The sequence below is a fragment of the Nicotiana tomentosiformis genome, chromosome 12, assembly GCF_000390325.3.
Source record: "Nicotiana tomentosiformis chromosome 12, ASM39032v3, whole genome shotgun sequence".
NCBI classification, from domain to species: Eukaryota; Viridiplantae; Streptophyta; class Magnoliopsida; order Solanales; family Solanaceae; genus Nicotiana; species Nicotiana tomentosiformis.
In genome coordinates this window covers 52,621,409-52,641,069 of record NC_090823.1, presented here as the reverse complement: position 1 = coordinate 52,641,069, position 19,661 = coordinate 52,621,409, and the positions used below count along the sequence as shown (strand labels likewise).

The following is a 19,661-nucleotide window of genomic DNA, read 5'->3' as shown; positions in this document are numbered from 1 at the left end:
TCAAAATTGAGTGTGAAATAATTTATGATAAAAATAACAATAATACGATTTGGGCAAAAATAAATGAATAGAAAAAGAGAAAAAAGAAAAAAATAAGAAGAAAACGAGAAAAAAGAAAAGGAGAAAAGAAAGAAAAAAAGGAAAAAAGAAAAGAAGCATAGAAATAAAAAAAAATTGGAAAAAAAAGAGAAAATTACCCAAAAAAATTATTATGGGTAGAAAATATAAGTAGTTTGATGGATAAAAAATAAATGGGTAGGGAAAAATATATAATTTTATTTTTTGTGGGTAACTGCGTCATTCTTACATATTTAAGTGGCTCAAGAACAACACCAAGCCCAATCCACCAACCCATTCCTTAGTCGTTTTTTTTTTTATAAATATTTTATTTAGCAAACCCCATCCTCTAGGTCTACTATATAGGGGAGAATGTTTCCCGCCATTTACAGTATTGGACGAAATTCTACAGGTCAGTTGCTTCATCGTTGAATCGCGAAAAGCAAAACAAAGCCATGGAAGTCGTCAGATCTCAGAGGAAATCTTCAGTGCCTAACGATGCCGTCTCGACTCTGCCTCTCTATCGTTCTGCACCTCCTCTTGAAGTCCGTCTCGAAGATTTTGAGTTTTATGCCATCGATCGCCTCCGCGGTAATTGAAATCTTCTCCCCTTCATTCAATCATCCTCACTAGAAATGTCCGCAGATTTTATTTCTGCGGACATTTCAACAGCATCTGTAAAATCTCGCAGCTTACCAGAAATGAATTAACTAAATTTGTGCCTTATTTCTTCTGATCTATTTTACGTTTCATTCATTTTTCGTTGATTATTCTCCAAGCATAAGTATGTTGATCTACTGATTTTGTTTGTTTTCTTCTTTGTTTTTACGCAAATTCTATTGGCTAGAGGAAAAAAGAAAATTAAAGAAAAAGGAGAAACCAATTTCTAGTATTGTTATTGCTTGTTTTTTAAGGTGCCAAGACAAAACCTTTTTTTTTCTTGTGAAATTATTCCATAAGAGGTGATGCCTTTCCCTAAGTATAAATATTTACCTTCTATAATTCCATTTGTTGTTTGACTGGAGATAGAGTTAAAGACATTAATTTAACTTATTTATCATGTTAGTGATATTAAGTAATGGTTTGAAAGTGAGCTTGATGCAGAAAAAAATTGTATCTTAGTTAGATTCTGAATAGTCAAATAAATTTGAAATCTTGAAAATTTTGAATGTTTTATAGGAGTAGAATATATTATTAATGATATGATGCCAAACCTTTTGCATCCTGGAATTGAAAGAATGCCGTATTAATTGAAACTAAGTGAGTTCTATCATTAAATGAATTTAGCCAAAGCCATTTCAGTTCTATAATATAGTTAATGGAGCTGTTGTTGTAGAGCCTTCCACATTATTGCATCTGATTCCCATAAGACCGTGGTCTCTTAGTCTATATATATATTGTATACATAAATTTCTCATTTGTAGCATTAGCTTCGTATAATTCTTTTTTTATTTAATTGATGGATATGATTTGTCTATATAATCCAGTTTTGAAAGGAATTTCGGATGGTTTATCCAGAGGAAAGAAGCCTGATGAGATGGAGAAATTGGTAACGATGTAGTTTTTCTTTAAAATATAGAATTATTTTTTCTGTCTCACTAATGTGCAGATTGATTTATTGGCTTCAATCTTAGGTGTATGATCTGTGGAAGGAAAATATGAGGCATCCGCAGGCATCCGAGGTTGCTAACAAGGACATAATTTCACATTTTGTCTTGCGGCTTGTTTATTGCAGGACGTAAGTTGAGGCCATTGTGATTTTTCTATTCTCAAATATCTTTGGTTCCATGTAATATGTGTCTGTGTGGTGGTGTGTGTATTTTTTAACTTTGAACTTCATATGTTAGGGAGGAGTTGAGGAAATGGTTTCTGTCAATGGAGACTACCTTATTTCGGCACCGATTCCTGCATGAAAATCCTGAAGTTCAGGTTTGATAGCTACAAGCACCATTGTTGTCTCCTGGAAACATTTTTATGGTTCATGCTGATAATGTGTGGCACATAAATTTGGATACAGAAGGCGCTATTCGCAGAGTTTGATCTTCCATACAAAGCTGTGAGCCGTGCTGAATATGAGGTAAATTTTATGTTAGCTTGTGGTACTTCTACGAGTGACTATTAGTTTACTTCCACAGCATTATGGCCAGGGTGTTCACCTTTTTCTGGAAATGATAAAACTTTTGGCCCTGAAAGACTGGTTGCTTTTGATGCAGACTGTGAAGGACATGCTGAGCCAAGTTGCACGCTCCATAGGCCAAAGCAGTATTTCTCGATTACTTGCTTCTCCCTGTTTTTCAATTGTGAAGACCAATTTTTGTACTACTTTCATGCATTAACATTATGATATTGGTTTGTTGCAGCTGATGTGATCTTCTACAAGGTATTCACTTGACTTGAAAACCCTTTAACTGCCCAACTTTGCTGAAAGAAAATGACAAAAGGAAGACAGCAAATGGATCTGCTCCAAACTCCTTAAGCCATGTAAAACCTATACTAAAAGGAAGGAAAATTTACTGTATCTTTTCTTTAGCGTGTCAAAAGAAAGATCCATATGCACTGTCTTGTGCCGGTAGCCTTATATTTTGGGAATCTGAGGATCATGGTGCGCTCAAAAGCCATGATATTTATCATAAAGAAGTACATCTGTTTATTCAATTGTAGATTTTCATGCTTGGCTCATGCATGATATATGAGACAGGTCTTTTTATTTGTATCTGGACTCTAATATTGAAAAATATTAAATAATATAACATAAGTCACTCTCTTATCTTGTAGTACTTAATGAGGTGATGCCTTCGGAGAGTTCTGGTTGATTTCCATTTTATTGTCTTGCATTTAACAATAAAGGTTCCATTTGAGGAGGTGCCAGAGCTTGTGGCAGGTCGGCGGGTATTTATTCAGGAAGGGAATGCATATATTGCAATGAGCCAGGTAATTTAGTTTCTGGTTTATGGTGTAGAGTCCATGTAAATATGCTAATCTGAAATCTCAATATACAATTTCCCTGATGTGGCTTATTCTTACAGGTGGTTTCACTAGTTGTCACACAATTCCGCAGTCATCTTTCAAAAGCACTAGTGCTGACAAACAGGTTTATAGATACATGTTTGCTCTTCTCAGGGAAAGATAGGACGGAGTCAACCAATCTTTCACTAAATTAGAAATACCATTTTTGAATCTAATATGTTTTTTTTTAATTGTTTTAGAACTCTCTATTCCTAATAGGCATCTTGAAAATGAAGTTTTCCTTTCATCAACTGGATTTTCTGTAATGGTTTGAACTAGTTATAACACATTTAGAGTTAGAGAGTTGACGATTCCCCATTCTTCCATTTACCAAGACTACAATAATAGTTGTATATGTTCACTTCAATTATTTTTTCTATTCCTGGCAGAAGCATTCTCTGTGTGCTTTAGTTTTTCTGCCTGTCAGCAATTAGCATGTGCACGTTCACTTTGACATGTAGATTTCTTGTTATTTATTCTCTTATCTTCTCATGTTTGAGTATTTTTATGTTATGTTGTTGAGTAAATAATGATTGAGGGAACACGTGCTTTTTCTTGACTTCAGGCAACATGGCTTTTAAATAAGGACCTTGTTATGTTGAGTAGAGTACAAGTGACATTCTGTTTTAGCATGATATTTTTGCCATGTCAAGATTACCATTCATCTAATGAAAGTCAAAAGCTTTACTTTCCATTGGATTTTTAGAAGTTTATGCTTTTGGTTTCAGAAAATGGACATCCATGATTAGAGAACAGGAGAAGGATCGTTTGACTCCTGTGAGTATTGAGCTACTTTGAAGCTGCACTTAAAGAATTATATAACCTAATTTCCATTGTATTTAATGTGACTACTGAACTAGCTCTTAAGTTGCACCTGAAAGTTTAGCACCTTTTTCTCTCATATTTGTCAGATTATTGAAGCTCTATCCACGAGTTATTTGGGTCCTGATTATAGCCAGGTATCTGCAACATCTGCCTTTTTATTTATTTCAGCAGTTGAGATTCTATTTGTTTTTGGTTGACCAAATAAAACATTTGCTGCAGCCAACAAAGCACACAGATATATCACTAAAAGACATTGATCAAATTGCTAAGAGTTCGTTTCCACTGTGTATGCATCATCTTTTCGGGAAGGTTAGAACTTCATCAAGGAACTAACTTTATGTTATTTTGAATTGCCTTCAATGTTAAAGTGATCGCATGTTCCTTGTACATCTTAGTATTATTTGAATTTTTATAATACACTTTTCAGTCTTTGTCATTTGCTTCCGTTTATGACCTACAATACCTATTGCAGCTAAGAGAGGATCATCATCTGAAGCATGGTGGGAGGATGCAACTTGGTCTATTTCTCAAGGTCACATTATTGGGTTTGATACACATTTGTGTTGGCTTTGTGTAACACATAAAAAGATTCTAACTATTTATTTAAAGATCTAGAATACTGATGGAGCTTTTGCTGCTCTAAGCATGGCATATTTTTTTCTGTTCGACTTGCGCATCAGTATCATCAACTTTGTGTTTGCTTAACATAAATGTACTACAAATGTTTTTTTATTTGCGTTTGGTGATTTATCTATGTACAAGCATACTAACATGGTTGGATTTTTTTTGACCTTGTACAAAAAAAAGCTGTATTCTTTTGCTTTTGTGATTCTATAATTGGTTTTGAATTTTTAATTGATTTAATTCAGTATGAATCTTAAAAGAGAACTGCCACAAAAGTGGTGCTCCAACCAATACTTCCTGCTTGTCAAATATTCTGTTGTGTATGAGCATACAAGAAAGTCGATGCTTGATAAAAGTATAAAATTAAAGCAATTATTCAATTTATGAGCAGCAATGATTCAAATTTAACATATGTATTTTGTGAGAGAAAGCGGGGAAGTTTGAGGACTTCTGAAACCTGGAAAGAGGTAAGACAAATGGTTCTAAGATATTGTCTTGTGAGAATAGAGTGAGCTGTATAAAACAATTTTTCTCTGCAGTGTTGGATCAAGGGAGCAGGTCTGAATTTGAAAGTCTTGTTAGGTTTTGGGGCTATAATGTTGTCAATAGTGGCTTTAGACTAGTGTCTGATTCTTTAACTTGAACCAACATGGCTTTGGCACCATAAATATAAATATGAGTTTCAAGATTTACGAAACAAATTGTCAAAAGTTTGTTTCTTCACTTCTGAAAGTGTCTTAGTTTTACTTGTAGGGTATGGGATTGAAGTTGGATGACGCCCTTGCATTTTGGAAAGCTGAGTTCTCCCCAAAGGTGAGGATAGTGTAGTTCTTCTCGTTTGCTTTCTTTTTCTCTGCATGGACAGGCAGTGATCCGGGTATTAAATTTATTCTGCTTCTGCTTTCAAGCTTTTATTTTGGAATAGGGACCGCTATTTAACTAAGGGAAGGTGAATATAGTTCATTTATTTTATTGCTTGTCTTATTCCCTGACTACCATTATAACTTATAAGCTGTTCAAAGCTGGAGTCTACAATGCACATTTTTCTATTATACTGTAATTAGCTGTATGTATTCCCTCTTAATACATTCCGAAAAGTTTCTTATACTAAAAGATGTAAAAGGACTGAGTAGCATGCGCTGAACTCTACATCCTTCTTCTCATATCATATATGAACATGACTAAATATGAGGCAACTATCAGAAAATATTAACTACTACAGATACAATGTTAACATCATTGTTTGGAAACACTTTTTCCCAAACTCTAGTGGTTTAGCTATACCGCAACTTGCCTCTATTTAGAAAGAGAGAAGTAATGCACATTATGAATTCCACGATGTTTTTCATTTCTCTTGGATATGAGGTGTATAATCTCTTTTGTAATTTCTTTTGTAGGTTGTTGCTGAAAGATTTGATAAAGAATATGCATACAGCATAAGGCACAACTATGGAAAAGAAGGAAAAAGAACGGTGAGTAACTTATTCAAAGTTGCATTTCTTTGAGTAACTTATTCAAAGCTGCATTGCTTAATGATGTTGAAGTTTGTGAAGTCTTGGTAGATATATGAAATTTTGTGATGGTCTTGGTTGGTAAAAGGACTTTGCTCTCCATTTAGAGTATGATCACAGTCCTCGTGCTGTATTGCAGTGACAACCTTGAAAAGGAGGGGAGGACAAAGGTTTCTGTCAACATCCAAGAAAAAGAATATAAATTCCAAATATTCTATCGGTTCCACATATCTCTCATTTCTGTTTTATCTCAAGTGAGGAATAAAGTTGAAGAAAGTGGCTCTGGTCAATCTTCTTTTGGTTCTTTGACTCCTTCAGTCCTTTGCATTTTGAGAAAAAGCAAAGCTGTATAATTATTTCAAGAATCTGCAAAATTCATAGAAAAGAGAAGATGAGGAAGAAATCATTCTCACATCTTTTGCTAATACCTTTTGAGCTTTGTAATCTTTTCTGCTACTTTCTCACCAGCCGTTCTCTGTTGCTGCAACCAATGCAGGATTATACACCTTATTCTTGTCAAAAGATTATATCATCAACACCTGGAGTCGGAGATCATCATGGCTGTCCATATCGTCATTTCAGGTCAAAGCTTTTCTGGGGTTTGAGTTTGACATTGTTCTCTTAAAGTTAGCAAGTGTGCATTTTTATTTTGTGGTTGAGGGGGTGGGCAGGGGGGTTGGTTAAATTAGTACATGCTCCTATTAGACACCAACAACTTGAAATACTCCTCTCTCCTTTTCCTCTCTGAAAAGAGGGCCTTTTCAAACTTTTTTTCATCCCTTCTTTTCACCCTGCGGAGCAACTTTTATTTTCTTTGCCTATAACTTCATGATGTTTAGCATTTCCTAGAATCAATTAACAAGGGAAAAATCTAAAGGTCTTACATTCTTTAACAACGATTTGCAAAACAATTTCAAAATGTTTGTTATCTAAGTATCTAAGCATTCATTTGCTATCTAACTTTAGAATGTCAAAATTATGGCATGAGGACTTTATTGATAATGTTGTATAAGTGGCTGTTGTATATAGTTTTAAATTAAAAAAAAAAATAGTTAAGTTTCATTGGGTGTTACCTGCCTCCGCTGTCCGCTATGTATCAATGGTGATTAGTTGTCATCTTAAAAAAGAAAAAATAACTGAAATTCCGTAGGTCCTGGTGTTTGTTTATTTGGTACAAGCATAACCACGTCATCCGACATGAGAAGCGTGGTTTATGTGTGACATGCGGGCCTGCAGATTCTTTTTTTTTGATCACTCGTGTGTGCCTGCGGAGTTATCACTGGCAAAGTGCATTTTCAGTTTCGAAAATAAAATTTAGATATTTCTTTCCCTCTTAAGTTGCATTTCAGAGATGTGGAGTCTGTATTTAACATTTCCTAACTCAACTGATGGGATCTCCAAAATTAGCTGCTGGCAAATATTATTATTTTATTGGGAGAAAACGTACTCTCAGAGTGAGTTTTTCTTACCCTGAAAACATTAATTCACTCCAAAAGATTACTGGTAATGTCTAAACTTCGTGATATTAGCTCGACATTTTCCACATTTCCAACTTCGAACTTATAAAAGCTTCACAGGAGGTGTCTCTATTACTCTTCCTCAGGCTTTTCCTGTCAGTCTCTGTATAATGACGGCAAGTGGTGACAATTGGCTTGCACCCAGGAACTCAAATTTATACTCCTGACAAACTGTTCTGGTATTTCAAAAATCGAATATTGCTGGCAATTATTTCTCATTATCTGGCAAAATTTGCTTCAACAGTGAGGAGAATTTGAGAGCTGCGCTGACCAGGATGGGAGTAGGCAATCAAGCAGTCGAGGATGTGTTAGGCAAAGTTCGAAATAGACACTATCAGGTTAGTGTATACTTTTATGTCTTACAACTGCTTTAGTCCCCCTTATCTATTATTTATGATCATAATAATTTGCAGTTGGCTTGTACTTTGACCTTTGAAGCTGTTCATGGTTCATCGTGTGATGCGGGGATTAACCATCCAAATCAGTACTATAATGACAGCCGAAAGATCTTAGAATCACCAGTAAGTTCTTCAAAATGGAGTAAAAATCTTTGCTTTTGTTTCCTATACCTACTCTACGAAGAGCTATGTTATGAATTCCTGTAATATGCCAAATTCCCTTAGGGTGTTAAATCATTGTTTATTGATTTGTAAGTACTTCGAACTAAATTTATCGCCTCAATATTCTGCTCCTTCTAAGTTCTAGTTGGAACACTATATTTTGTATTTCCACATTTTTCTGCTGAGCAAGAACTTGCTCAAGGTGTACATGTGATATAAAGAAAAAACTACTGCTTGTGATGGACTCGACCTTTTTACTTGGGAAGTATTTATACTTTATGCACAGTTGTTTGATTCTTGTTAGGACATTGTTCTGTAACTGAACCAATTTGGATTTACTTGGAAAAACTACAGCCTTAGGCTAATATCCTACTTTGTCAACGAAACAAAATAAATTCCAGATTTAACTGGGATCAAGTTTATTGTTTTAACATGGAAGGAGAAGGTTTTATTCTCCAAGAGGGAAGCCAGGTGACCTAAATCTGGTGTTCTGCTCCCTAGTCTGAACAGAATAGTACATCAAAAGGACGCGTAGGGATTGATACTGCCATTGAGTGATCATTCTTTTGCTATATGTATATATATCTTGCCATCAACATCTTTGCTGAGAGTGAGAGAGTGGGAGGGGAAAATAGGACAGAGTAGTTAAGTGCTCTGCTGTCAGAGGGGTTGGGATTTGGAGTTTTAACTAACTCTTGTCTTGAGGTCTTTGCATGTTACCTTAGAATCCATGCACAATGGCAACGGAAATGATGCTTAAATGATCAGTATCTAATTTCTAATATATCCACCCTATTTGTTGGATAAATTCAATAGGATCAAATTTTGTTCCCATAGTGAATTAAAAAGTTTTATCCGTGACGCACAGACCATGTTCCAGTTCCCAAAAGAGCCTAGATATTAAAAGTTGCATATCTAGTGTTAGATATTCCGGCAGACCACGGTTGCTGTCTGCATATTGATTTTTGTCTCAATAAGATTTTTGCACTTTTCAAAGATTGAGCTTTCCAGATGTTCCTTTGCCACTCTAGTTTGGTTCATCTGCTGTAACTTTACCTTTTCTGAGTGGAAATAGTAGTTGCCATGCATACTCATTCCTTGGTGTTTTCATAAAATTGTTCTGGAGAATGTGTTCTTCCATTGTTATTGCCGTCCAAAGTTGACACTTGACAGCATAATAATATTCAGTATCTTTGCTTAGACCATGAGGTGAATAGTTTGCATTAACTGGTATCACTATGATCTTTGATTGAGTTGCACTGACAATTGTTAATATTTAAACTAATTATGCCCTCTTCCATTACCAGTTTTAGCATAACGTATTCCTTCTTTCCATTATTATCACTTGCAGAACAATTCCAGCAACCCATGAAACACAGAAGCTTTGACACAAGGGGAGTTTAAACGCTTTTGCCCTCCTAATGTGAGAATTTTACCATTCTCTTTTTTTTTTCTTTTCATTTTGTTGCCTACATGGACATTTTAAAGAGATAATGAAATGATATAAGATCCAATTGACTGACTGCTAGATGAAGTCAAAACAGAGAGACAGAGGCCATTGCTGTGACTTTTTTTAATAAGGTTAAGTAACTCATTAATTTGACAAATACCCCATATACAAGTAGTATACCAAAAAGTAGAGAACATACACCAAAATATGTTTCTCTATACATGAAACTCGATCTTCTATACAAACAAGACTGCATAGGTGCACAAAAAAATAAGAACATTAAGCTATTCCTCAAAATACACGGTTGTTTTTTATCCCTCGAAAGACTCCTATTTCTCTCCTTTTGCATGACCCACATTATGGCTAAGCGGCAACATTCATGCCTGACGTTTTCTCTTCTTCTAAAGGCCTCCGTATCCTTTATTAATCCTGGTAACATCCTTGCACCCTAAAACAGTTAAATACTACACAACGCACTCAAGCCAACTTGACAACGAGATGTTCCACGTCTTCACTGAACATTTACACATAAAACAACTAAGTGTGTGATCCTCTCCTTCATTTTCAAGTTCTCAATTGTCAAAATTGCTTCTCTTTACTGCAAACCTAGCGGAGAAGCGTACTTTTCTGGGTGTTCTAGGAATTCAAACTGATACATGGGGAAAGCTCTGTTCCTCCCACTAGTAGCTTAAGTGTGTGATCCTCTCCTTCATTTTCAAGTTCTCAATTGTCAAAATTGCTTCTCTTTGCTGCAAACCAAGCGGAGAAGCGTACTTTTCTGTGTGTTCTAGGAATTCAAACTGATACATGGGGAAAGCTCCGTTCCTCCCAGTAGTAGCTTGTGTTAGTATCACGTTACTGAGAAAACTCCATCTCTCCTCGTCTCCTACCTCCATGAGCCCGGATTATCAAGCATTCTGTTGTTTTTTAGTTTCAACCAATCCTCGAAATTTATCTATTTCCCAGTCTTATAAATTGCCCCGTAAAGATCCAAGTGAACTCATCCCTCTTGTATCCTCTGGATGTGTCGCACCTAGTGATGGAGCTAAGGGTAATTAAGAGGGTTTAATTGAACCCTCGTCGTCACAGAATTACTCTGCAAGCGGGATAAAAATAAACTTTTTTATGTATACATAAACTTTGTTGAATCCTCTTAACATAAGGGATTCTTCTGATGTAGCAACCTAGGGGTTTCAACTATTGCCGTGGAAAGAATAAGATGCTTGAATAATTTCATTCATATTTTTCAATATCATGTACATGGCTTTATATACAGAAGAGGTTGAGAAGCAGAATCACCTAAATCCCATAAAATTTGGGATTGTACAGAATCTAATAAAATACAAAAAGAATCAGAAATCTAATATTCTAGATTACAACAATTATCCCTAAAATCTTAGAGAATCATATCTTAATATGGAGAATATCTTCCGGGAAATCCTTTAACATTCAACATTCCCCCTCAAGTTGGTGAATAGATATCTTCCATTCCTAGTTTGCTTATCAGGTCTTGAAACACATTATTTGGTAGTCCTTTCGTTAAAACATCAGCCAACTGATCTTTTGTAGATGTAAATGGCGTACAGATCTACTAATCATCAAGGATTATCTTTAACCATAACAACTCGCAAAGTCCCATCACCATAGATCTGAACTCGGATTCTGCACTTGATTTGGCCACAACATTTTGTTTTTACTTCTCCAAGTCACAATATTTCGTCCTAAGAAAGTGCTAACTTGACCTTCGATCCACTAATGAACCAGCATAAGCCTCTAAAAGCATGTCTCCAATAAATTTTGAGAAGAAGAAAAGGCTTCTTGTATTTCTTTGTGTGTTTACATCCCATGAGCAAAGGAGTTTATGTAAAGCTTCTAATGCTAATTAAGGAAATAAAATAAATCTATACAATCAGTTCAGCTATCAAATCAAATAAAATCAAATAAAATCTCCTAAATATAATCAAATCTCTTGAAATCATGCTAATCAACAATCTCCTAAATTTAATCAAATCTCTTGAAATCATGCTAATCAACACTCCGACGAGCTCTTAGTGCATAGGAAATATTCACTCGTTCTCCATCAAATTCTAGTATAGTTTAAGATATCGTCTCACAGAGATTGAAAAATCTATGCTACAAACTCGTAATATTTTAGCTACTATTTGAGAGAACCAAATTGATGAAAAGAGAGTAGGATTTTGAATTTGTAAATTACTTAAACAAAAACAACTTCTGGAAAATTTATATTTAAAAAGTGTTGGGAATCATTGAATTCACTTGACGATATTTTTATAATGAAATCTCAATTTCTACATATATATATGTCACTAATGGATAATTGCTTATTGCTAATACAATTATGATTTGCTCATTAGAAAGTAAACAATTAATAATACTCCTTGAGGTTATATTATTAACTGACTTACGACTAGTGACGATAAGATCGAAATATGTCTTGCCTGAATTGTGCCAAGAAGTAGTAAAGACCTCTTGAGATTATCTTTACGAAGAAATCAATGATATTGCTTATAACAATTCCTTCGTGAGAATTAAAATTGAAGTAAGCAAAAATCAAGATTTGGAATGCTAGATTGCTGAAAATTACCCTTTATTTACTAAATATGTATCGATTTTGCTTCGTGAGAATTACAAAATCAATACAAGTAACTTTAGAAATAAATAGATAGATGTGACTAATTAAAATCTAACATCCCAGTACAATATAAAAGTGGAGCTAGAAAATCTCAGGCCAAGTATGTAATAAGATTGAGAAAACTATTATAAATATATATATCAAGCTTCATCAACTATCCCAACAAAAAAATACTACTCCATTTTCGAGTATTTGAAAAAGAAAGGACTTCTACAATATGGCCTATATTGCTAACACTACCAGGAAATCCGAAAATTACAAGAAGTAAAGAAAGAAAGAACAAGAACGATTAAGAGACCAAAGCTTTGGAAAATAAAGTGGCTCTTATGTTCCCTTTTCCTCGATGCCTACTACACAGAGAGTTGCCTTCTACTTATAGAAGTGCATTTCTTCTTGAAATGTTGTGATCTTAACTGAAGAAGATACACAGTGAGGAAAATGTGTCCCGAGAAAGATGCATCTTGAAGAAGATGCGTCGTAACCTTCTTGCGTTGTGAATTGAATCGGTTACAACCTTATCGTTTCTTTCATTTTCTTGCTTTATTAATAATATTCGTATCTCCTTCAAAACATTGTTAGAAAATACAGAGAATCGAAATATTATATAAATACTTTATTTAAAATAGTATATTTTAAGTATATAATATATGAATATTTTATATTCATCACACTCCCCCTCAAGTTGGTGTAAAGATGTCGTACATGCCTAACTTGCAACTCAATGTATGAAAAGTTTGCTTGTTGAAACCTTTGGTAAACACATCAGTTAGCTGTGTTTCTGATGGCGCATGAAGCAATCCAGTAAGCCACTCTAAGCTTGCCCGACTCGCGTCTTTCCAAAATTCCACCGGGATCACGTCTGGCCAATCGTCTTACTCTTGCTCATCTTCAGCATCACCCCCTCAACCTCCTCAACTGTAATACGCCTACAAAACCAAAATCTCGTTGGCTTTCTAAGTTCTCCAACTCACCAAGCATGATGTTCTTGTCCCCATCCTCGTTCAAGAGTTTATGGAAGTGTGTTTGCCACCTACGCCTAATACATGTCTCTTCCACCAATACCTTGCCTTCCTCGTCTTTGATGCACCTCACTTGGTCCAGATCCCGAGTCTTCCTCTCTCTAACCTTGGCTAACTTGTAGAGTCTCTTGTCACCGCCTTTGCCCCCAAGTTCCTCATTCAAGCGTCCAAATGCTGCATTTTTAGCTGTCGTGACCGCTAACTTCGCCTCTTTCTTAGCCTTCTTATAACACTCCCTATTCGTCCTCTTCTCCTCCTCGATTGCACTCTCCACTAGCTTCAAATATGCCGCTTTCTTGGCTTCTACTTTTCCTTGGGCCTTTTTATTTCACCACCAGTCCCCTTTGTGACTTCCCGAGTATCCATTCGTGACCCCTCACATCTCTCTAGCAGCTTCTTTAATGCAGTTCGTTATCGTGGTTCCACATACTACTCGCGTTCCAACTACTCCTCCAAGCCTCCATAGCCAACAACTTTTCTCCCAACTCATGAGTTTTGTCCTTAGTCAAGGCTCCTCACTTGATCTTAGGTTGACCGTACACCGCTCTTTTATTCCTCTCTCTCTCTCAATCTCCAAGTCCATTACTAAGAGCATATGTTGTGTCGATACATACTCACTCGGGATAACCTTGCAATCAATGCACATGCCTCTATCACACTTACTGTGGAAAAGGTAATCAATTTGAGTCTTGGCCACCGTACTCTGGAAAGTGACCAAGTGGTCCTCCCTCTTCTGAAAACACGTGTTAGCTATCACCAAATCAAAAGTTTTAGCGAACTCCAACAACGAAGTTCTTCCCTCGTTCCTATCTCTAAAACCGAACATGCCATGCACATCGCCATAGCCCCTAACAATCTCCCCAATATGGCCATTAAAATCACTTCATATGAATAGCTTTTCGGTGAGCGGAACACCTCGCACCACCTCGTCCAATATCATAGCAACCGCACGGAAATACACATCTTGCCAAATATCGCCCTAAGGCCCCAATCATGATCTTTAATATGAAGAAAGAAGCTCAAGTAGCACATGAATAACAAGTATAGATATGTGTTTGTGATATAAGGCATGACTATGATCAAATCAAGTATATCAACAATTTCAAGAAATGCTCATTTAAGATATGTTTAAACATGATTTCTAGCATGGATAATTATACTCATATAGTTTTAGAAGCATATGAAATATTAGACAAGAAGATTAGAAAGTTCAACAAGGCACAAAAAAGCATATAATTTACCCCGAGTATGGATAACCCTAACACATGCATATACGCTCGTCACCTCGCAAATGCATCACCCCTGCATGTAGTAAACACTGACATTTAGTAGGAAACATTCCATAAAAACAAAGCAAGGCAAGACCTTACCTCATTCCGGAACAAGTTCTTCCTTAGAAATACTCCTTAAAACGATCAAAACCTAGTCACATGTCATCTAAGGAAGTCAATAATGCTAAAGGAAACATCCCCAATCAATAAAGGTTCAATCTTTGATGAAATCCCAAAAGTCAATAAAAAGTCAACCCGGGCCCACATGGTCTAAATTCGAAATCGAGACCAAATCCCGATTCCATATCCACGCGAGTCCAAATATATAATTGGTTTCAATCCGACCTCAAATTAAGATCCAAATCCCCAAAATTAGCTCTCTTAAATTCAAACTCAAAAACTCAATTTCTACAATTTAAAATCCTAGATTTAGGGATAAAAATTTATGAGGAATCATGATATATAATCAAAATTAAGTTAAAAATACTAATCTTAGAAGTTGGGGTGAATATCCCTCCAAAAATCGGCTCCTTCCAAGGTCTAGGTCTCAAAAATGATGAAAATCAGGTCAAATCCCATTTCAAACATTTAAATACCCAGGCGACAGTGTGCATCGCGTTCGCGAAGGCCAAGGTCTACGGCTATCGCATTCGCGCTCCTGTTGTCACATTCGCGATGGTTGTTCCCTCTGTCAGCGTTCGCATTCGCGAAAGTCAATCCCCCGTAACTTCGCGTTGGTGTCCCTCCCTTTGCGTTCCGAAGGGTAAAATCCCACTGCCCCAAAGTACTCTACGTGAACGCGATACTACCTACGCGTTCGCGAAGTGCTGCAACACATCGGTAGATCAACTGCTACAAAAATGGACTAAAATGGTCCAAAACCACCCCGAAATTCACCCGATCCCCTAGGGACCCCATTCAAACATCCAAACAAGTATATAAACCTATCATAACTTGCTCGTAAGCTCAAAACATCAAAACAACATAAAAAATTAAGAATGAAGCAAACTCAAGAATTTCAAATGTTCGTAACTCAAATTTCTAACTTTCGACGAGAAGCACCAAAATGACCTCGGGTTACCCAAGACCCAAACCAAACATACGTACAAGTCCAAAATAATCATACGGAGCTAACGGAACTATCAAATCACCAATCGGAAGTCGTTTACACAATAGTCAAACATTGGTTAACTCCAACAACTTAAAGCTTCCAAATTGAATTCTTCTTCCATAACTCTCCTGAACCTCTGAAAATCAAAACCAACCATGCGCGCAAGTCATGAAACATCAAATGAACCTATTAGAAGCCTCAAATCGCAAAATGGAGCGCTAGAACTCAAAACAACCATTTGGGTCGTTACTAAAGCACCATTGTCTCGGCAAAATAGTAGGTGAACGCCTATCACACTACTTTGTGACCCGTCGAAGCAATGAAAGCTCTCAAGTAACCTCTTGTCACAGTTCTGGTATCATTTTACGACATGCTTCAATTGCAAAATATAAGAGAAAACGGTCTCCCTCTCTCAAGTCCTCAGCTATCAAAGAGTACACATGGGCTTCTGTTCTCTAGTTCTCCGCAATAGTTTGACCACAGTTCCTAAATCCCAAAAAAGTACCCTTCTTTTACTGGAAGTACATGGCCCGAATTAAGCAGAGTGGATATAGGACCATATCAATCTCAACTAGTTCATGGCATTTCGAATTGGACATTCTTCTTGATCGAATTTGAGTGGAGCCCACGTAAATATGCACATTTCTCCTTGTGCACTGCAACTGATCCTTTGTAACTAAATGACTTTGACGGAAGAAATTAAGCATGGTGATTCACTTTCATGGTTTAATTCCTACAGGTCATAGGAGTTTATGACTTGAGAGTCGGAATGAGTGGCTGTATGGATTTCTGTGATGGCTACCATATATTTACCTCATCCTACTTGGACTATACATGCCCATTTTTCCGTAGCTATAAAAGACTAATAATCAGGAAAGATATCATCATTATACTAGATGATTTTGACTTTCCTACATGTCAAAATAAAAAAGATGATCCTGATTTTGCTTCATCTCGATTATGTTGGAAATTTGCCTTTTCAGGTGACATACATCATGAGATCCAGTGGTCCTAAAATTGATTACCTGTGTATATTTCTGGTACGAGTGATCAGTAAGATCTTAAATTGATTACCTATGTATATTTCTGGTGCGAGTGATGGGTAAGATTTCGTGTGAGTTGTCAATTCCAACTGCTAAAGAAATCTGTATGGTAATGACTGCTATGGACTCTATTGAAGGTTTCTGGTATCCAATTTAGCAAATAGCAAAATTTTCGACTCTCTTTCTCTTTTGCTTTTGTTCAAACTTCATTTTAAATCACAAAAGAGACAAAAGACCAAGGTCATGTAGGGTAAGCTATTCCTATCATGTCTGCTTGGACCGCACCTTGTTTCCCATGAGCTGTGTCAGCTCCGTGGCTCTCTTCTGGTCAAGAATGAGCGTATATATTTGCTTCCTCGAGGATATGATTGATCAGAACCAGTAGCCGTATGCTAGTAATAACCAGTTTGCAGAACAGGCCTAATGGAGTGATATTGATTAGTCTGGTTCTTGATGAGGCTAAAGCCGTTTGACACTCGAGTCAGTTGGCAAGGGTAGCTACTCTAGGTCCTTCCTTTTCAAGTATTTACAGACTCCGCATTTTGCTAAAACGTTATTGTCCACATTTCTCCACTAGACGGGTCACTTGTCCAGATATCATAGTATTTGACCCATTTGGTATTTTGGAATTGGTCAGAGCTACCATATTGCTAACTAAGAAATAGTAATTTTATTTAACTATTTAGACTGGATTTCTAGACTTGCCTTTTACAGAAAAATTAAATGTTAAGTTGCTCGGACTCTTCACTTTGGATGTTGCACCTTTGTACGTGGGTGTGGGTGTGAGATATGTATCGGATATAGCCAACCAATTTTGGGTATTTCGACTAAAATCGATGGAGAAATTCGGGAAAGATACAATGATTTTTGAAATCAAAACAAAAGTTAGGGTGAAATTGAAGAAAATGGAATAGCTTGCAATAGAGATTGTCGTTTTCCTCAATTCTCTTGTATTGAGGTGTATTTTTTCTTGAAGGTTTTAATATTAGCAATGGATTTGTAACCATGTTTATGTACATACATGTTTTTTGATTAGTGTTTACCCTAGTTGTGAATGCAACCATGCATGTGGAACACCATGGACATGTGGCAGGACGACTGAAGTTGGAATACGACAGCACCAACATGGGTAGTATTAACAATAATTTCGGGAGTCATTTTTTTCATAGTTTCTTAGATTGTAGTAAAAAAGGATAATAATGCTGCTACAATATTTATAAGTGGATATATGAGTTGGGTTGAGTCGTGCTAGATAATGTCCTAACAAACTATTTTAACAGTGTGAAATATCTTTTTAAGATTAAACAAGCTTACCTCCAGGATACATGAATCAGCAAAATCAACAATAAACTCGGCAAGTTTGGAAGGTGAATAGAAAACAAATAGTAACTAAATTTGTAAAAGAAAAATGGAGATAGAAAGAAGAGAGAAACGTTAGTTGGAAGGCTTTAGTAGTAGAAGGCTTGCTAATGATTAGCTAGATAAAGTAGGTAATCATCACTAATGATGAGAGGTTTAGAGAAGAATAGGTTCTGATGATTTCTTAAGGCAATACACACGCCTTATCTATAGGGATGAAGCCATTTGTTACAATATTCCATGCATCTGCCACTTTCTAATCAAGAGACCTAGTGTCAAAAAATATTTGAAATATTGCCACAAGTCCAACAATTATGTGACCTGAGTGGCGGTTATAGCGAGTCTCAAAAGGGCAATCTTTTCGCTTTTATGCTATCTTTGCCTTGTGGTAGGTCCGAATGTGGCTGCAGACTTTGATCACTTTTTACGTCTAATCTTTGTTTAGCTACATTGGGTAGGTAACATTCAAGTTAAAGTTCTTGCGGCAAGTACTTGGGGCGTACATAGATTAGGTTCGGCTTTTATCAAAATCAAACCAAACCAACTACATTGGTTTGGATTGGTTTGATTTTGATTGATTTTTTGAGTTTTTTGTTATTTAAATATTATGTCAATCTTACTTTGTTAAAGTTTTGATAAGTAAATATATATTTAGTAAAAATTTAAAAAATTGACAAACATATTATCTATTAAATATTCTTATCCGAGAATTTTACTTAATAACATATGATAGTTTTTAGTCGTCTGACAATAATTTTTCGTTGATGTACACTTTCAAGGTTAACCGAATTTAGTGATTAAACATAAAAATCAATATGATACCTAAATAATAATAACCACTTGAAAAAGATATAAGAATTTAATAGATCTTGACATATGAATATAAAAGAACAAAGAGATTGGCACATTTCAGTAACACTTGATAAGAAAGTGATCATACAACCCATTATTTAAGGTTAATAAATATGGACTACTTCATATTTTATAAAATATTATATCCCATAAGAAAATCCTAAATATTTCTAGACATTTTTTAAAGAAAATTCTATATAAAATCTTAAAAGTATATATAAAAATTATATATTTATATGTCGGTTTGATTCGAGTTTTTTTACTCAATACCAAACCAAATCAAACTAAACCTAATCGGGTTTTTTAATCGGTTTGGTGCGATTTTGAGGTTCGGTTTGTACACCCCCAGCAAGAAGTAAAGTTCACTCCTCACTATGGAAGAGTCCAGAACCCATTTGTGGTTCATTTGGACAAGTGTGACGGAAATGTGTGTTTAAAAAAAAGAGTGACTTTTCTATATATAGCGCTCTTTTAAAACAGCGCTATATATATATATATATATATATATATATATATATATATATATATATATATATATATATATATATATATATAACGCCACTGTAAATCGCGCTATACAGGGCTGATAAGACAGCTATGCATAGCGCGGTATATAACCTCGCTATAACCGTTTTGTGGGCCCACAAATAAGTTTTTCGCATTTAACTGATATAACAATAATTCAAATAGGTATAGCGCTCTTTAAAAGAGCGTTATACCTAAAAAGAAAATCAGCCCCCTCAGCCCCCCCGAGCTAGGCATTGCCTTATTTAAAGGCGTTAGGATTTTACAAAAATCCATTC

General features: G+C 35.7%; 1 protein-coding gene across 3 annotated transcripts; it reads left to right on the top strand.

Moving 5' to 3' along the window:
- The first annotated feature begins 404 nt into the window (after nt 1–404).
- LOC104098275 (probable DNA primase large subunit) lies at nt 405–16,824 on the top strand. 3 transcript variants are annotated; one of them, XM_009604965.4, is made up of 20 exons: nt 406–648; nt 1,545–1,606; nt 1,692–1,795; nt 1,905–1,986; nt 2,075–2,134; nt 2,271–2,319; nt 2,418–2,437; nt 2,905–2,988; nt 3,084–3,148; nt 3,792–3,840; nt 3,975–4,022; nt 4,108–4,197; nt 4,361–4,420; nt 5,266–5,325; nt 5,910–5,984; nt 6,520–6,605; nt 7,785–7,878; nt 7,954–8,061; nt 9,452–9,523; nt 16,588–16,824. In XM_009604965.4, the coding sequence occupies exons 1-19, from the start codon at nt 513–515 to the stop codon at nt 9,470–9,472; spliced, it is 1,353 nt and encodes a 450-aa protein (XP_009603260.1). In that variant the 5' UTR covers nt 406–512; the 3' UTR covers nt 9,473–9,523; nt 16,588–16,824. The 3 variants fall into 3 exon arrangements, with proteins under 3 accessions (XP_009603262.1, XP_009603260.1, XP_033512534.1); XM_033656643.2 differs by lacking the exon at nt 16,588–16,824 and adding an exon at nt 16,344–16,482; XM_009604967.4 differs by lacking the exons at nt 9,452–9,523; nt 16,588–16,824 and having other exon boundaries at nt 405–648; nt 7,979–8,061.
- Nucleotides 16,825–19,661: the final 2,837 nt, after the last annotated feature.

Bases quoted from the DNA above. Each gene is read 5' to 3' on its own strand.
- LOC104098275 (XM_009604965.4), top strand. From the start codon at position 513: ATGGAAGTCGTCAGATCTCAGAGGAAATCTTCAGTGCCTAACGATGCC. The intron at 1,796-1,904 runs GTAAGTTGAGGC...TTCATATGTTAG, and splicing joins CGGCTTGTTTATTGCAGGAC to GGAGGAGTTGAGGAAATGGT. The intron at 5,985-6,519 runs GTGAGTAACTTA...CAACCAATGCAG, and splicing joins GAAAAGAAGGAAAAAGAACG to GATTATACACCTTATTCTTG.